The sequence below is a fragment of the Bombina bombina genome, chromosome 11 (genome assembly GCF_027579735.1).
Source record: "Bombina bombina isolate aBomBom1 chromosome 11, aBomBom1.pri, whole genome shotgun sequence".
In the NCBI taxonomy this organism is placed as follows: domain Eukaryota; kingdom Metazoa; phylum Chordata; class Amphibia; order Anura; family Bombinatoridae; genus Bombina; species Bombina bombina.
Genome location: NC_069509.1, coordinates 134205371 through 134218797, shown reverse-complemented (window position 1 = coordinate 134218797; position 13427 = coordinate 134205371). Strand labels below are relative to the sequence as shown.

General features: G+C 38.3%; 1 protein-coding gene across 1 annotated transcript in view; it reads right to left on the bottom strand.

Annotated features, from left to right (window-relative positions):
• ABCA3 (ATP binding cassette subfamily A member 3) overlaps nucleotides 1-13427 on the bottom strand; it is a 153075-nt gene that overhangs the window by 132154 nt on the left and 7494 nt on the right. The window contains exons 2-5 of the mRNA XM_053694692.1: nucleotides 12300-12385; nucleotides 8156-8411; nucleotides 7914-8041; nucleotides 7607-7772 (exon numbers count right to left, since the gene is read on the bottom strand). Of these exons, the coding sequence (XP_053550667.1) occupies nucleotides 7607-7772; nucleotides 7914-8041; nucleotides 8156-8411; nucleotides 12300-12353 (604 nt within the window). The 5' untranslated portion in view covers nucleotides 12354-12385. The remainder of the gene's footprint in view (nucleotides 1-7606; nucleotides 7773-7913; nucleotides 8042-8155; nucleotides 8412-12299; nucleotides 12386-13427) is intronic.

Here is a 13427-nt window from a genome sequence, read left to right as displayed (position 1 = left end):
ATAATCCATTTGCAAGAGCATGAAGTGCTCCAAATGTAGGTATCTATTCAACAAAGAATATCATAAGAAGCAAATTTGTTAATAGAAGTAAATTGGAAACCTTTTTTTTAAATGGTATGTTCTGTCTGAATCTCAAAAGAACATTTTTGGGTTTCATATCCCTTTAATCTAAATGTTTTCCGTGTACAAATCACAATAATATTGACTCAAATTATTTAAAGGGACAGTCAACACTTCCGTTAACATTATTTGAGATAGAAATATAAGAACTGAAGATCCGCCTGCACTATAGCCCTTCTGCCATGCCGCCTTGCTTCTGTAGTAATCACTTTCGCCAACTTGTCTAATACTGGGTAAATATGGCAGCCGGACTCCCCCCACCATTACGTAGCTGCCTTCTTCTTCAAATGATCATCAAATCAGAATCCAGTCCTCGGACAGAAATTGCACGCGCTTGCAATTTCTGTCCGAGGACTGGATTCTGATTTGATGATCATTTGAAGAAGAAGGCAGCTACGTAACGGTGGGGGGAGTCCGGCTGCCATATTTACCCGGTATTAGACAAGTTAGCGAAAGTGATTACTACAGAAGCAAGGCGGCATGGCAGAAGGGCTATAGTGCAGGCGGATCTTCGGTTCTTATATTTCTATCTCAAATAATGTTAACGGAAGTGTTGACTGTCCCTTTAAAAGCAATAAAATCTAAATTTTCAAATTTAATTTATATGGGTACCATGGAATTTATTCAAAACATACAAAACCCAATCAGATGTTTTAACATTGCCAACAGGTAACAGTTAAAAACTTTCCCCAGTTAAAGTTATGCATATTTCTACCATGTCTAAAGGGAAACCCTTGCTCATCTCATCTCTTAGAATAGAGTGGCATTGGATCATCTCTTGTAAGGGCACTAATTGTGTGTAGGTTCCAATGGGAGCAATCTGGAATTCCGGGTTCTCTCTTAACGGAGTTAGTGGTGGGGAATTGTGGAGATGTTTCGTGATTTAATAACATACTTGTCCAAAATTTCAAATGTCAATTTAGTTATTGAGGCTGTTAGAGGTCCTAGTGTTCTACTTGTGTGAGGGATCCAATTGTTTATTTCTTGCCAGGTTATGCTCAATATGCACCCATTCTTTATGTGTGGCATGTTTACACCAATCAATAATGCGTACCAACGTTGCTGCTATTTGATAATAATGGAGGTTTGGCATACCTAGGCCTCCACTATCTTTGGGTCAATATATAGTGGACTTAGCAATCCGGGGATGTACGTTTTGCCACAGGTAAGCATTTAGTGCGCCTTGAAGTTTATTAAATGTCAGTAGATGATTTGAAAAAGGTATAATATTTTGGGCAGAATTGTCATCTTTATAGCATACAAAATGAGATAAATGCACAAAATCCCATAGGGGGCACTTCCTAATTGGTACTAAAACATATAAATAACAAACAGATATAAAACATACAAAAAGTTCATATAATCCAAAACAAAGGCAGCTCTCTGTCAAAGGGCAGTTAAATCCTGATGAGTGGTAATCTATGGAAAGAAAACAGAGGCGCCACAATGGCCAATTGTGTCTCATATATATTATTACTCGGTTTAGTGGTACTAGCCCATTGTGGCGCCTCTGTTTTCTTTCCATATATTTATAGCATGCAGCCTAGCAAGCCAGGACAGAGTTTTGCCAGGAATATAGCTATTGTTGGATATTTTTCAGTAGTGGGTGATAATTTGTTGAGAATAGGTTTTGTGGATCTTTATGGATCTCAATCCCCAAGTATTTTATTGAGATTTTGCGATGTGAATAGGAGAAGTCTTTTGCTATTTGTTCAGTAATTTCATCATTGACCCCTACGGTCATGAATTCGGATTTAGAAGCATTTATTTTAAAATTGGAGTGTTTGCTGTATTTATTCTTTATTCAGTTTGTGTAGGGAAGGAATGGGTTCAGAAAGGGTGTTGTTGTTGCCGTGTTTGTTGGTGATTTATGGGAGATTATATAGGGCCAAGTAATATTGGTGAAATTGGTCAAGTATTTCCAGAGTGGTCTTAACAACAGTATTTTGTGTTGTCTTAAAGTTCATGAATAAATTACTTGAATTTAGTCCGCTTTAAGGTTCTGGTTAACATCTTGCCTGCTTTATTTCCCTCGTACAAAAAAAAAATTGGTTTAATTTTTATGGAGGTCTTCTAATGCAAGGTTAGTATTTAATTGGTTGCGTGTCGCACGGATCTCAGATAGAATAGTATTATTAGTAGGATCGTGTTTATGAGCGTATTCTAATTATTCTAATTGGGTTAGTTTAGAAGTTAGATTAGTTAAAGGGACAGTTTACTCAAATATTTTCTCCCCTTTAATTTGTTCCCAATGATCCACTTTACCTGCTGGAGTGTATTAAATTGTTTACAAGTAGTTCCTTTACCCTTATATTGGCATTTGAAATGGTTAATTTAGCATGTGGTATCCCCACCTATTCTGAAAGTTTGTGGCCGCGCGTACCAGCTATAGATAAGCTTTGTAAATACAGCCAGCAGAAGAAATTACACTCCCAGTGTGATAAAGAAGAGATAAGGTAATAAAATGTTGATTTTCCATTGTTCTCTCAAAGTATTGGTGATTGTTTTAAGGACAGATATAAGCTAAAGAAGCAGGCATATGTGCACAATGTGATACTGTAATGAGATCTGATTATACCTACAAGCTCAACCCATTTTATTAGGCTGTGGCTTCAAAACACAAAATCAGAGCTTTAATATACAGAAATAAACCTTAAAAAGCGAATTTTCATACATTTTTTACTCTGCAGTTGTTAAAAAAAGCAATTGTAAACACATTAAGGGAAAAACTATTTTACAGTATACTGTCCCTTTAAGTCTGTAGCAAAAACAAGAGAAAAAGGCACAACCCCACATCAAGGTAGAATTACACTTTATTAGAACAAACAAACGGTTGAAAACACTTGCAAGAGGTTAGATGAAATTCTGCAGTAACATAAACAGGGAAACTCGATCTGTGTCTGTAATTGCTACATCAGATGGCTCCAACAACAGGACTTCCAGTGTTCACCACAGCCGAAGATTATCCGTATGTGTTCTCTTTGCAGCAGTCTGCCAAAGCTCCGCCCTCAATGCGTTTCATTCGCTCCTTGGCAAACTTTCTCAAAAGAAATTCACGTGCTAAATTCCTCTTGAGAAAGTTTGCCAAAAGAGCGAACAAAACGCGTTGAGGGCAGAGCTTTGGCAGACTGCAGCAAAGTGGACACATAAGGATAATCCTTGGCTGTGGTGAAGCCAGCGGATGTAGCTATTACAGACACAGATCGAGTTTCCCTGTTTAGGTTACTGCGGAATTTCATCTAACCTCTTGTGAGTGCTTTTAACCGTATGTTTGTTCCAATAAAGTGTAATTCTACCTTGATGTGGGGTTGCGCATTTTTCTCTTGTTTTTGCTGCAGATTCCCTAAATAGAGAGTGTATGTGACACACCTCTGAGTTTGGCAGCACCTGGCAGACAAGTGGAATTGGAGGACTACTTGGATTACTTGATATACATCTATAGACTAATTTCTGGAACTGAGTTATATTTGACTATTGGTCCTCAAAGGGAACTGGTAACATATCTTCTTTGTGTGTATTTAATGCACTCTAATCAAATAGTTTGTTTATCATTACCATCTGAACAGTTGAGTTATTTTTACATTATTATCACTGTGTGATCATCATTGTTTTGTTCTTATTGTATAATTTTGTGTAGGGGGGGGAGTATCATCATTTGTCATTTTTGTTTTCAATTCCCACCTCTATTTTCAGGCCCTGTAACTAACAACAGTAGCTATTAGTTGCGCTGTTAATATCTTTTGTATAATTTAGTATAAGTCTGTCTAGAAGTCTTTTGTAATTGGGCCTTGTATTTAATAAATTCTCCTCTAAGCGTACACTTGTGCGCCTCCCATAGTGTAAAGGGGTCCTTGACCGAATTAATATTAAAGTATTCTGTTAAACATGCATTAAGATGATCAACAAAAGATTAATTTATTAAAAAAGATTCATCAAGACGCCATTGATATGGACCAGTAGGAGTATTGGGCCAATTAACCGATATAAAAACTGCAAAGTGATCTGACCATGATGTGGGAGTTATTGTAGATTTGATTATCATTGAAAGGCCTACTTGGTTAGTTAAAATGTAGTCAATTCTACTATATGCATGATTGGGAGGAGTGAAAAATGAATAATCCCTAGTGGTAGGGTTAACAAATCTCTATATATAATATAGGTTATGATCTCTAAGTCCTTTCCATAAATAAGATGCTGTGCGCGTTTTGAGACCCTAGATGTTGGGTTTGAGTTATCAAGCCATGGTTGAAATGGAAAATTAAAGTCTACTCTAATAAAGACAGGTCCCTTAGATATATCCAGGACCTTACGGAAGAGGGATTTGAAAAAAATGGATATGATTTGTGTTAGGCGCATAAACATTGATCAGATCTCTGTTTAATTTTATAAATGCCCCAAAAATCAAGAGTAATATACTTTATTAAAAAATAAAGATAGTAGCGTCTTTATTTTTTTAATAAAATAACTGCAAGAAGCAGTTATGAGGGTTTAAATTTGGCAGGTGTAGAGTGTTAAAAAAAAAACGGCACTTGAAAGTGCCTTTACATAGCGGTCTATAAGAACTGTGTGTTCCCAGTAAATATATATGTATGTGCTTATATGTGTCTGGGGTTAACTGCCTGTGACTCTGGGGACAGCACAGCTTCCTGTGAGTGCCGGTGAGCACCCAGGGCTGAGCATGTTGCAGGGTCATGGGATGTGTACCCGGTCAGGTATGAGAGTGCAGTCCCCTTCCGTGTTTTGTATATGTCTAGGGTGATTACATAAGCCTGTGCACCCTTACCTTGTTCTCAGTTTGTTTGGATCTGAGAGCTTGCATTGTGTGGCTGTTTTAGGGTCCCAGGTATTGGAAAGGACCTTGACATGGTACCTGGGCTTGTCCCATTTGGCCAGACGCGGTAACTAACCTTTCCATTTTTGCTTTTAAATCTTAGCTGAGAGCTTGTAAGTGAGTGCTGGACTTTCTCTGTGTTCTGCTTATATACATATATATTTATGTGAGAAAAAATGAGGGGGCGCCCTAAAAGGGGATAAATCTAATATCTTACAAGGGTGATGCTAAATAGCAAAGGGTTAGATATAATATGTCAAATCCATACACCTCATGAGAGAAAGATTATGTTGATAAATTGATTATAAGACTAACAGTCTAAATAATTACAGCATGTGGGATATATTAATTACCTCCTAAGAGAAAGACAATAAAAAATATATATACACAGTGGTGAATAAGTGGCTCAATTTCAAATATACTCTGCTATAAATACCTCCTAAGAGAAAGACAAAAATAAGAAAATATATATACACAATGGTAAATAGGTAGCTCAATCTTAAATATACTTAATTCACAATAATGGGTGAATGGTAGGATCCAATGCACTTTGTAGCAAACATATGAAGGATAGCAAATACTAGAGGTGATATAGTCTCTGATAATGTTGGTGCAAAGTCACTGTTAGAAAGTAGGCAGCTATCTGTGGAGATCCAGGCCGGGATCCAAAGCAGCAATCTACAAAGACAAGAAAAAACAGAAGCGCCACATGGCCCAATATTGTCTGGTCCAGAAATAAAGTAGATGTATGTGCACAGAGTAAACTCACATTTGTAGAAGCACCTCAATTAGTGCTATAGTAGCAGTCTGGGATCTCTTACAGTCACCCAGGGGACCAATCTTCGGTATAGGTATGATGTCTAAATTAACGACATAAAAGAACACAGGTGCCTATATGGCCTAGTATTGTCTTAACAGAGGTGAGTTGGAGTATTGATAGAAAGGTACTCACATTTGTTGTAGCATCTCCCTTGATGCTATAGAGGCAGGATGGGATCAATATAGTCACCCACCAGACTTAAGCAAAGGCCTGCTGGACACAGAGGAAATCCAGGAACCACCAGTGTTAAGAAGTAGGCCCAAAAATTGGGACCCCTCTCACCATAGGATTAGGTAGCAAACAGAAAGGTGATAGCAAGTGTTCAAATATATAAAAAGGTTTATTAAAAAGTAAAATCAAAGCAACGCGTTTCTCAGCTCAAGGCTGTTTCATCAGGCTTCATAAAAACATTTGAGAACACTTGCTATATATACTTTGGGATACTTTGTGTATATATAGCAAGTGTTCTCAAATGTTTTTATGAAGCCTGATGAAACAGCCTTGAGCTGAGAAACGCGTTGCTTTGATTTTACTTTTTAATAAACCTTTTTATATATTTGAACACTTGCTATCACCTTTCTGTTTGCTACCTAATCCTATGGTGAGAGGGGTCCCAATTTTTGGGCCTACTTCTTAACACTGGTGGTTCCTGGATTTCCTCTGTGTCCAGCAGGCCTTTGCTTAAGTCTGGTGGGTGACTATATTGATCCCATCCTGTCTCTATAGCATCAAGGGAGATGCTACAACAAATGTGAGTACCTTTCTATCAATACTCCAACTCACCTCTGTTAAGACAATACTAGGCCATATAGGCACCTGTGTTCTTTTATGTCGTTAATTTAGACATCATACCTATACCGAAGATTGGTCCCCTGGGTGACTGTAAGAGATCCCAGACTGCTACTATAGCACTAATTGAGGTGCTTCTACAAATGTGAGTTTACTCTGTGCACATACATCTACTTTATTTCTGGACCAGACAATATTGGGCCATGTGGCGCTTCTGTTTTTTCTCGTCTTTATATATATTTATGTGTTAATATGTGTATATACACATATTAACACAAATATATACCGTATGTATATATTCATATAAATAATATATTTACAATTTGCTGCCGTCGCTGCGTAACTTACCCCCTTCGCTGCGCTAGTTCTCATGCCGTTCTCATGCCAAATAAACAGGGAATTTGAATGTTAGAACAAATGGATAATTAAGTAGCATAACTGATATTTTTGGACCTAAAACGCAGCATTATAAGGTTCTCCAGGTATACAGGACAACTCTTAAAGGGATAGTAAAGTCCAAATTATACTTTAATGATTCAGATAGGGCATGTCGTTTTAAACAACTTTCTAATTTACTTTTATCATCAAATTTGCTTTGTTCTCTTGTTATTCTTAGTTGGAAGCTAAACCTAGGTAGGCTCATATGCTAATTTCTAAGCCCTTGAAGGCCGCCTCTTATCTGAATGCATTTGACTAATTTTCACAGCTAGAGGGCGTTAGTTCGTGTGTTTAATAATAGATAACATTGTGCTCATGCACGTGAAGTTATTTAAGAGTCAGCACTAACTGCCTGAAATGCAATTCTGTCAAAAGAACTGAGATAAGGAGGCAGTCAGCAGAATCTTAGATACAAGGTACAGAGATAAAAAAGTATATTTCTATAATAGTGTTGGTTATGCAAAACTGGGGAATGGTAAATAAACGTATAATCTATCTTATTAACAATAACATTTTTTGTGTTTACTATGCCTTTAATGCTGCACACAAATTACATCATACGCCCACACAGTGGTACAAGCACATACTGCAACCTATGGCAGACTTACCTGGTGTGCCCCCAGTGGCATCATTTGGCTCACGCGGTCCAGGCAATTGGAAGAGTGGAAAGAGGTATCTTGTGTGCCAGTCTCTGTCCATGTTTGGATTGATACCAGTCTGTTCATTGAGAGGGGCATTTCGTGGGCTGTACTTAAATCGCAGCTTATATTCAACCTGTATATAAAGGGAAAATTTCATTTAATCTCACCCAGACAATCACAGCAATTAAAGGGATGGCTTATCTGCTTTAAAAAAAAAAAAACAGCACCTGCTTTTAACTTGTCATATTTTGTCACTTTGTTTTTCCATTTTTACCTTTAGCGGCAATGGGTCATCACTTTGGTTAAAACTGTGTTGAAATACCAATGCAGCAAGAACATTTCCTGAATGGTTGTCATGTCGAATGTAAGTCTCAAATTCATTTTCTGTAGGAAATCCTGTGGCTGGGAAGAAAAGAGTTAGGTAAAGTATGTAAAAAAAGAATAGAAAGGAAAATTAGATCTAGGTGGTAAGAAAAGATGTGAAGTGCAGCAAAATGCGTAGAGGGAAAGTCTTACCTTTAATACTGATACCAAGAGCTCGCTCTACATTCTCAGCGATTTCTTGGACGGCATCACTGTAAGACGGTATAAATGCAAGCTGCATGGGCCCCATAACGTAGAAGATATTTGGCAGAGAGGGGAAGGGCACATTCCGGTAAAAGGTGGCATTTGGATACGTCACAGACTGGACCCGTTGCCTCAGTGCAATGAGAATGGCAGAAAAAACGAGAGGCAGAGCCAACTCTATTATGGTCACCAGTACCTGTCTTTTCTGGAAGAAAATCACAGATTTTTATTAAGGTCAAAATATATTTTTTGGTATCCCCACTACAATTCTCAAGCTTTAACCTCTTAGTGACCAGAGCACCTTTCCATTTTCTGTCCGTTTGGGACAAAGGCTATTTTTACATTTCTGCGATGTTTGTGTTTAGCTGTAATTTTCCTCTTACTTATTTACTGCACCCACACATATTATATACCGTTTTTCTCGCCATTAAATGGACTTTCAAAAGATACCATTATTTTCATCATATCTTATAATTTACTATAAAAACAATATAAAATATGAGGGAAAAATGGAAAAACACACACTTTTTCTAACTTTGACCCCCAAAATCTGTTACACATCTACAACCAACAAAAAATACCCATGCTAAATAGTTTCTAAATTTTGTCATGAGTTTAGAAATACCCAATGTTTACATGTTCTTTGCAAGTTATAGGGCAATAAATACAAGTAGCACTTTGCTATTTCCAAACCACTTCAAAATTAGCGCTAGTTATATTGGAACACTGATATATTTTAGGAATCCCTGAATATCCCTTGACATGTATATACAAAGTATTGATCTAGGCCCATTTTGGTATATTTCATGCCACCATTTCACTGCCAAATGCGATCAAATAAAAAAAATCGTTCACTTTTTCACAAACTTTAGGTTTCTCACTGAAATGATTTACAAACAACTTGTGCAATTATGGCATACATGGTTGTAAATGCTTCTCTAGGATCCCCTTTGTTCAGAAATAGCAGACATATATGGCTTTGGCGTTGCTTTTTGGTAATTAGAGGGCCGCTAAATGCCACTGTGCACCACACGTGTATTATGCCCAGCAGTGAAGGGGTTAATTAGGGAGCATGTAGGGAGATTCTAGGGTTAATTTTAGCTTTAGTGTAGTAAACAACCCCAAGTATTGATCTAGGTCCATCTTGGTATATTTCATGCCACCATTTCACTGCCAAATGCGATCAAATAAAAAAAATTGTTCACTTTTTCACAAACTTTAGGTTTCTCACTGAAATTATTTACAAACAACTTGTGCAATTATGGCATACATGGTTGTAAATGCTTCTCTAGGATCCCCTTTGTTCAGAAATAGCAAGACATATATGGCTTTGGCGTTGCTTTTTGGTAATTAGAAAGCCGCTAAATGCCACTGCGCACCACACATGTATTATGCCCAGCAGTGAAGGGGTTAATTAGGGAGCATGTAGGGAGATTCTAGGGTTAATTTTAGCTTTAGTGTAGTAAACAACCCCAAGTATTGATCTAGGCCCATCTTGGTATATTTCATGCAACCATTTCACTGCCAAATGCGATCAAATAAAAAAAAAAGTTAAATTTTTCACAATTTTAGGTTTCTCACTGAAATTATTTACAAACAGCTTGTGCAATTATGGCACAAATGGTTGTAAATGCTTCACTGGGATCCCCTTTGTTCAGAGATAGCAGACATATATGGCTTTGGCGTTGCTTTTTGGTAATTAGAAGGCCGCTAAATGCCACTGCGCACCACACGTGTATTATGCCCAGCAGTGAAGGGGTTAATTGGGGAGCTTGTAGGGTTAATTTTAGCTTTAGTGTAGTAGACAACCCAAAGTATTGATCTAGGCCCATTTTGGTATATTTCATGCCACCATTTCACCTCCAAATGCGATAAAATAAAAATAAAAATTCACTTTTTCACTAACTTTAGGTTTCTCACTGAAATTATTTACAAACAGCTTGTGCCATTATGGCACAAATGGTTGTCAATGCTTCTCTGGGATCCCCTTTGTTCAGAAATAGCAGACGTAGATGGCTTTGGCGTTGCTTTTTGGTATTTAGAAGGCCGCTAAATGCCGCTGCACATAACACGTGTATTATGGCTAGCAGTGAAGGAGTTAATTAGGTAGCTTGTAGGAAGCTTGCAGGGTTAATTTTAGCTTTAGTGTAGAGATCAGCCTCCCACCTGACACATCAGACCCCCTGATTCCTCCCTGACCCCCCTCGAACAGCTCTCTTCCCTCCCCCACCCCACAATTGCCCCCGCCATCTTAAGTACTGGCAGAAAGTCTGCCAGTACTAAAATAAAAGGTTGTTTTTTTTCTTATTGCTTTAAGCATATTTACATATGCTGCTGTGTAGGATCCCCCCCTTAGTCCCCAACCTCCCTGATACCCCCCAAACAGCTCTCTTACCCTCCCCCTCTAACTTATTGGGAGCCATCTTGGGTACTGGCAGCTGTCTGCCAGTACCCAGTTTACCAAAAAATAGATTTATTTTTTATTTTTATTAGCTTTTTCCGTAGTGTAGCTTCCCCCCCCCAAGACCAACCCCCCACCCCCTCCCAGATCACTTTGATGACATATGTATGCATTCCCTCCCCCCTCTCTCCCACTTACTGCAACTTAAATTTTCTGTAGTGTAGCGGTTCCCACCCGCCCGCTGCCCCCCGTGCAAACGCGCGCATCTATGCGCGCCCCCGCCTCGATCCCGCCCCCCTCTTACTCAACCAAGCCATTGATGGCCGCCCACCCGCCTCCCACACCGGCTCCCACCCACCAACGATACCGGCCATCGATGTCCGGTGCAGAGAGGGCCACAGAGTGTCTCTCTCTGCATCGGAGGGGTAAGAAATGTTATTGCAGGATGCCTCGATATCGAGGCATCACTGCAAAAACCGGAAAGCAGCTGGAAGCGATCAGGATCGCTTCCACTGCTTTCCCAGACCGACGACGTACGCCGTACGTCCTTGGTCCTTAACTGTATTTTTTTTAGAGTTACGGCGTCGGTCATTAAGGGGTTAAAAGGGACATTAAACACCAGACAAATGCTAGATAGAATGACGCATTCAAAGAAAAGAGTCTGAGAATAACATGTAGATGTATTTTTAAAGTTTTATTAGCTGTTTAAATATTTACAAAATAAGTGTTTTAAATAAGTTTTAATATCTATAAAACGATGGGAGCTGCCATGTTGTAACTTAGGTTACCTTCTCTGCTGTGGCCAATTAGGGACATTTACAGATAGGTCACTAGAGTGTGCAGCCAATGGCTGTGTGTTATAGAACAGTGTTCTGCACCTCCATTTCTAACAGGAACTGAAATGCTCACAATTTCAGAATGGAATTACAGGAAAAGCGGACAAAATAAATGATGAAAGCATACTGTAGAGTTTTTATATATATATATATATACAGTGAGGCCCCGGTTTACGCACGACTCGGTATACGAAATTTCGGTTTACGAAATCGAAATTTGAAGAAAATTTGACTCGGTTTACGAATTTTTTTCGCAATACGAAACAAAATGCCGGTCAAAATGCCGGTTTGCCCCCCTCGGTTTACGAATATTTTTCGCAATACGAAACCAGTGGCCCCTGTGCCCCCTGCATACTCAAGTATGATTGAATTAATGAAGTTTGGGTACCAGTGTAGAGGTGTTGGAGAGGTTTTGGAGCCATTTTGCAGCAAGTTGTTGAGCCTTTTGAGCCATTTGCAGCAAGTTGTTAAGCCTTTTGGAGCCATTTGCAGCAAGTTGTGGAGCCTTTTGGAGACATTGGAGCCATTTGCAGCAAGTTGTTAAGCCTTTTGGAGCCTTTTGGAGCCTTTTTTGGACACTTTACTTGAATTTTTTCGGACCTCCGGAACGCATTAATTGATTTTCAATGCATTCCTATGGGAAACCGTGTTTCGGTTTACGAATTTTTCGCAATACGAAACGACCCGGAGAACGAATTAAATTCGTAAACCGAGGCCTCACTGTATATATATATATATATATAATTTATCATTTTATGTTACCATCTCAAAGTGTTTAATGTCCCTTTAAGTATATATGTATAGATCTCTCTCCTGAAAATGATCACCATAAACCACAATCAATGAGATAACGTACCTGAAGGATATAATTCTTCCACAGCAGAAGACCCAGTTGTCTGAACAAAACCATCTTGCAAATCTGAGTTTCACACAATGAAGGAGCTGCAGAAAACAAGAAGAACAAACATGACAAGATATCCAGCAGACAAAAGCAGACTATATACTGCAAATAAAGCCTCAACACCAAAGGACATTACATCTTCCAACAAATAGCAAGAAATAATTTATAGCAGGGCTCGACAAACCCAGGAGCCTGGGAGCCACTGGCTACTAGAATTTTACCCCTGGCTCCTAACTTTTTGGGTTATTCTCCATATATCTGTATACAACTCCCACTATCTGGCTCCTAAAAATATGTCTGGCTCCTAAATATTCTTACTGGCTTCTAATTTTTAAACAGATTTATCAAGCACTGATTTATAGTATAAACAAATATAGGTATAGAAATCATAGAAGCATAAGAATCATGGGTCACAATATGGCATTCCTATTACCCTTTTAAAGGGATAGTATAGTCAAAATTAAAGTGACACTGAACCCAAATTGTTTCTTTCATTATTCAGATAGAGCATGCAATTTTAAGCAACTTTCTAATTTACTCCTATTATCAATTTTTTTTCCATTCTCTTGCTATCTTTATTTGAAAAGCAAGAATACAAGTTTAGAAGCCGGCCCATTTTTGGTTCACAACCTGGGTGTCCTTGCTGATTGGACAGCACCAATAAACCACTGCTGTCCAGGGATCTAAGCCAAAAATTGCCTGGCTCCTTAGCTTAGATGTCTTCTTTTTCAAATAAAGATTAGCAAGAGAACAAAGAGAAATTGATAATAGGAGTAAATTAGAAAGTTGTTTAAAATTGCATGCTCTATCTGAATCATGAAAGTTTCATTTTGACTAGACTATTCCTTTAAGTGCGCCTTATCTTTAAAAAAATAATTCTGCTTCGCCACTTAAAGGGACATAAAACCCCAAATTTCTCTTTGATGATTCAGATAGAGAATACAAATTTTAATACAATTGACTTATCAAATTTGCTTTGTTTTCTTGTTCTTCTTTGTTGAAGAGATATCTTCTAGATGGGTAGCATGCACACGTCTGAGCACTACATGACAGGAAATAGTGCTTCCATCTAGTGCTCTTGCG